Below are 5,454 nucleotides of genomic sequence, written 5' to 3'. Positions count from 1 at the left end.
AAAATCTGCATCCACTTTGGGGGAAAAACAGTGCTTCCGTTGCTCTTACAAAAGGCACATCGTAGACTTTACAAATACTTTACAAATGTATTCTGTCTGCCTTGTCATTTGGGTGGGCTACAGATTATAGTATCACCGAGTGTCATCCTTCGGCCTATTGGCGAAGATTCCCAGCACAGTTCAAGGGACAAAACATGGACCTTCTGGGTGCGTTTGGCAGTTCTGAAACTTGTAAATGCACCCAGAGCACCGGCAAAACCAAAAGGGGGAGAGAAACCAAATTTGGCATTCTCTGCAAGTAAGACGGATAGGTTAAATTATTCTTTTACAACTGTTTAGGCTGAGAGCCAATGCAGATGCAATTGTAGCAGTACCTTCAATTTGAAGGTACGCCTGCTGAGTCAGATATTGGGGTTAAGAATATGGCTCTACACCTATTTGCTTGCAGGAAATAGTTGAAATGTACCCATCAGAGCAGTGTTTCTCAACCTTGGCGGCTTGAAGATGTGTGGACTTCAACTCCCAGAATTCCCTAGCCAAGCAATGACTGGCTGGGGAATTCTGGGAACTGAAGTCCACATTTCTTCAAGCTGTCGAGGTCGAGAAGCCCTGGTCCAGAGGGTGTCTAGAGACGCTTGCTTGAAAGGTCTTGCTTGAAAATTGGAGCTCATCCTCCTTTTACATGACTAAAGCAGTCAGGCTTAAAAATACTGGCTGCTGATCATGTTTTCAGCTCTAAGCAACACTGTTATAGCAATATACATTTTTTTTAACTCGTTTGGTGCAGTGAAATTTGTATACTCCAAAATTATGATGTCCAGTAAAAAGTAACCTCAAGTTCACAGACCAATCAGGAAAAAGAACATGGATAACAGATCAAGAAAACATAACTTGAAAGTTATGCTTTTTACTTTAAGGACTGCAGAGTCATTGGTTAAAACTGCAGAGTTAGCACAGCTCCCGTTGTTTTTTGCAGTCCAGAAAAACTGGAGGCCTTGAATGCACAAATTCAGCAACCAAAGCGAAGAATAACATGGCAACAATCCTTTCCACAACTTTTAGGAAAAGAATTGTGTTGCTTTCTTCCTCCCCTTCTCCCTGCCTCCGGCTAGGTTTTCCAAAGATGGAATGAATGCCTCAGAGAAAGAGGTTCAAGAAGGAATCAAAGACTTTAGCAAGGAATATAAATCCCAGGCAGGATAAGGTGAAGTTGTGTGACGTATCTTGTATGTTAATGTCGTATGATGTATGAATACTGTGTACAGATGAACGAAAAACACAAAAGGTCTGTAATACAGACTCCAAAACAGCCTATCAATGCATAATGCAGAGGAAAACTTCCTATTTTATTGAATCCTTCACATCATAAGATTGTGTGTATCTGCTCTTCTGCTTGCTTTGGATTATGAAATTTCATGGGAACAAAGAGAACCAGACAATAATAGCCTGTGACAATTTCAGGGTATACTATTATGGCCAAAAGCAAGTAAAACAGAAGATATAGTCCCTTTCTTCTTATTCAGGTCCTTAGCAAATTGAGAGTGAGAAAGGTTTAGAAAGAATAGGTCACCCCAAGACATGAACCCCTTATCAATGTATTTTAATGGATTCAAACTGTTGAGTTAAGACCAGACTTTGTCATGTTTAGAATATACTCATTGAAATTTCTAAGATCAAATCATGGCTATTATTACCGTAAGTTTAATTGTTTTCAACTGGTTTACTCTGAACAGGAGTTTTATGGCACCTTCATATTATCAAAATTTGTTTTCTTTTAAAAAAAAACAGATTAAAGCATAAAGGATACATACGTATGATTTCCATAGAAAGTAAAATTCTACAGATATATCTCATTTGCAACCAAACAGTGCTTACATACAAATATAGAAGTGCTCTGTGTAGTTAGAAATAAATAGAAAAATACAGCTTTCTGTGGAACTGTAATATTACTCTCATGCATGCTGGGGGGAACTGTCCTTTGATAATCCACAATTGTGGCTTGACTCTGTTACCAAAAGCCAAGCAAATTTTTTGCCTCTCCAAAACTGCATCATTCTTGTTCCTTCACATCATGTAAACCATTTGCATAACTGAGACCTAAGTCTGAAGACATATTTCTTTGCAGACATTAGGAGAAATTACTAATATGATGAGTTTATCTTACTCTACCAAGATAAACCATGAAGGCTGTTAATTCAGGGACATCAGGTCTAATCTCACGGAGGAAAAACTGCAGTGATGGAACGGGCTTAAGTCCTTGTCTACTTGGGGAGTAGAATCCACTGGAAAGCATTTCTACTTGTATACCAAGTAGATACATAAAATTCAAAACATAAAAGATTTACACAATACACACACAGAGATAGAGAGAGAGACGATATCCAGATTTTTGCATAAATCTTGTTAATCTCCGAAGTTACGCGAAGAGGATCTCAAAAGACTGGCTTAACTTTAAATAAAGAAGTTGGCAGGGATTATTCTCTCAATGTGAGATGTCCAAACATGATATCAAGAAGTGTTTTTGATTTCTGGTCCCTTTTGCAAATAAATACACAGCAGTCCATGATGCTTGAACGGAAGAGAAGAAAAATCTTGAATAAGTTGTATCCTCCAAAGGAGCAGATTTCATTGGGGGGAGGGGGGGAAATCCCTCTTCCAACCATTTTCTCTTTCAAAACCTGTCCATCTGGAATCTCTTTGGTTTGCAAACACGCATCTATTATGAAATTCAACAGGCCCACAATCTTCTGACATTAATTGGCATCCTTGGCCAAGTGGGAAGTGTTGAAGCAGGTTGCTGAACCGACCGTACCATTCTCAAAAAACAAAGTTGTGGGGCAGATAATCTCTTTAACACTTACATATGTGCCAGCTATGAAACCGATCACGCCAAGGGAGGCTATGGAAATGTCTTTGAAGATCACCCATACACTTAGCTTCTCCTTGTAAAAGGTGAGGATTTCAATCAACGGGGGCATGATCAAAGCCAAAGTGCTACTGCTTACGGCTCCAACGAGCGAGATCACGATGTCTAGACGAGGGATGGATATTGCTATAGCACCTGGAAAAAGAGAGAGAGAGAGAGAGAAAGAGAGAGTCCAGAAGGGAAAATTAATTATTGCTTAGGAAACATGGTATCTGTGACAGCAATAAGAACACTCTATATACAAAAATGGAAGGATACCGTGATTCCCACCATAGACGAATGGCTGCAAAAATTGGTGGGGTCAGCAGAGATGATTAAATTGACTGCCTTGATTAAAGAAAAGAATTGGTTATATTTAAAATCAAACAGAATTTAAATAATGTTAAATACTCATTTTATTTCTGCTTGGAAACCAGCTTTTGGACTTGGTGCCTGAGGTGGAAAAAAAATGAAACTTTGATTTTGAATTTTGCTAATTGTTCTTATAGAAACAGCTAGTATATATTATTATTATGTAAAAGTAAAAAAAATTGGGGTTGTACGTTATAAGCTTATTCTCCTGCACCAAAAAGACTCAGAAGTCGATGCTGGTATAGGGACTCCTGCTTGAGCAGGGGGTTGGACTAGAAGACCTCCAAGGTCCCTTCCAACTCTGTTATTCTTTTTTTCCTTTTTCCCTACACTTTTTTCTCTTCCTCTTCCCCTTCTCCTTCCCTATTTTCCTACGATTCTCATTTTTCTTTGCATTTTTGCATTTTTTATTTTGATAAACTAATACAAATTTGTGAGAAGGAAGAAATATGAAAAGAAATAAGAGAAATAGGCATCTCTGAATGCATTTTGACATCCCAGGCTGGAGATATTTGAAGATCTGAAAGAGAAGAGCCAATTTCGTTTTTAGAGGTGGACACACCTCTCCCTTCAATAGCTAAAACCAAATTAATCTCTACAAAGGAAAGTGGGACCATGCCAGATCTTAAGTAGCAAAGGAGTATGCCAGGCACTGAAGTCAAAAACGTTTAATGCAATCTTCCTGGACTTCTTCACCATGCTGACCTGGAAGTTGTAGTTCCCTAACTTTAAAAATTAAACGATCGTGTTCTAGAACTAATCCTAATAAGAAAAGGAATCAAAGCATTACAAGTAGTCCTCAACTTACAACAGTTCATTTAGTGACCGTCTGAAGTTACAACGGCATTGAAAAAAGTGACTTATGACTGGGTTTTTTTTAATGTTGCAGCATCCCCATGGTCACATGACCAAAATTTGGACACTTGGCAATTGGCACATATTTATGACAGCTGCAGTGTCATGTGATCCCTTTTTGCAACCTTCTGACAGGAAAAGTCCCTGGCGAAGCCAGATTCACTTAACAACCATGTTACTAACTTAACAAGTGTGGTGATTCACTTAACAACTGTGGCAAGGAAGGTTGTTAACTGGAACACTGCAGCCATCATAAATATGAGTCTGTTGCCAAGTGTCTGAATTTTGATCACATGACCATGGGGATGCGGCAACGGCCATACGTATTAAAAAAACGGTCCCTTATTTTAATATTTAATGTTTAATCACTTTTTTTTCAGTGCTGTTAACTGAACAATCACTAAACAAAGGGTTGTATGTGGAGGACTGCTGTTCATGGGACACACAGAGAGAAAATAAGAGAGTTATTGCTTGCTTAACGGGGTCATTAAGGCCTAGCATACCACAAGAATCCAGAGGCTAAATTATATCTGGGCCAAGATCAAGCCCCAAAACTAGCCTCTCCCCTCAAACACAGTTTGATTTTAGAATATACCATAACCTTTCAGACTTGTGCGTTGTGAACACAGAACAAATATTAATTCTCACTTCCACCTCCTTGCAAAAAAGGTGAGGCTTCTTGAATTTTTACATTTGCACCTCTAGAAAGATAAAATAGGTGTAAAAAGGAAGTGGGGAAAAATCCATCTTTCTCCAAGCAGTTCGCTCTTATTTTTTATTTTAATTTCCCTGAAATAATAATCAAAAGGAAGCTTGATACTTGCCAAAACTGGATTAATATAACTGGGATAACTTTTTTTTTATCACATTTAAAATTTTTTTTATTCAAAACATTAAAATACAAACTCCTAAAATATATATATAAAAAGAAAACATAACTAAACAAAACTATAGGTAACCCTCGACTTACGACCACAATTGAACCCAAAATTCTGTTCCTAATTGAGACATTTGTTAAGTGTGTTTTGCCCCATTTTATGACCTTTCTTGCCACAGTTATTAAGTGAATCGCTCCAATTGTTAAATTAGGGACACGGTTGTTAAGCAAATTTGACAGTTAGAACAATTAACCAGTGGAACAACCTGCCTCCAGAAGCGGTGAATGCTCCAACACTGGAAGTTTTTAAGAAGAAACTGGACAGCCATTTGTCCGAAATGGTATAGGGTTTCCTGCCTGAGCAGGAGGTTGGACTAGATGACCTCCAAGGTCCCTTCCAACTTTATCATCATCATCATCATCATCATCATCATCATCATCATCA

At 38.2% G+C, this 5,454-nt stretch overlaps 1 protein-coding gene across 1 annotated transcript in view; it reads right to left on the bottom strand.

The window, feature by feature from the left end:
* Positions 1 to 1,086: 1,086 nt before the first annotated feature.
* Positions 1,087 to 5,454, bottom strand: part of SLC36A4 (solute carrier family 36 member 4) — a 56,719-nt gene continuing 52,351 nt past the window's right edge. Inside the window, exon 11 of the mRNA XM_015823098.1 lies at positions 1,087 to 3,061. Within this exon, the coding sequence (XP_015678584.1) occupies positions 2,754 to 3,061 (308 nt within the window). The 3' untranslated portion in view covers positions 1,087 to 2,753. The remainder of the gene's footprint in view (positions 3,062 to 5,454) is intronic.

The sequence above is a fragment of the Protobothrops mucrosquamatus genome, unplaced genomic scaffold, assembly GCF_001527695.2.
Source record: "Protobothrops mucrosquamatus isolate PMUCROS unplaced genomic scaffold, P.Mucros_1.0 scaffold1771, whole genome shotgun sequence".
Taxonomy (NCBI): Eukaryota; Metazoa; Chordata; class Lepidosauria; order Squamata; family Viperidae; genus Protobothrops; species Protobothrops mucrosquamatus.
This window is presented reverse-complemented; position numbering and strand designations above follow the sequence as displayed.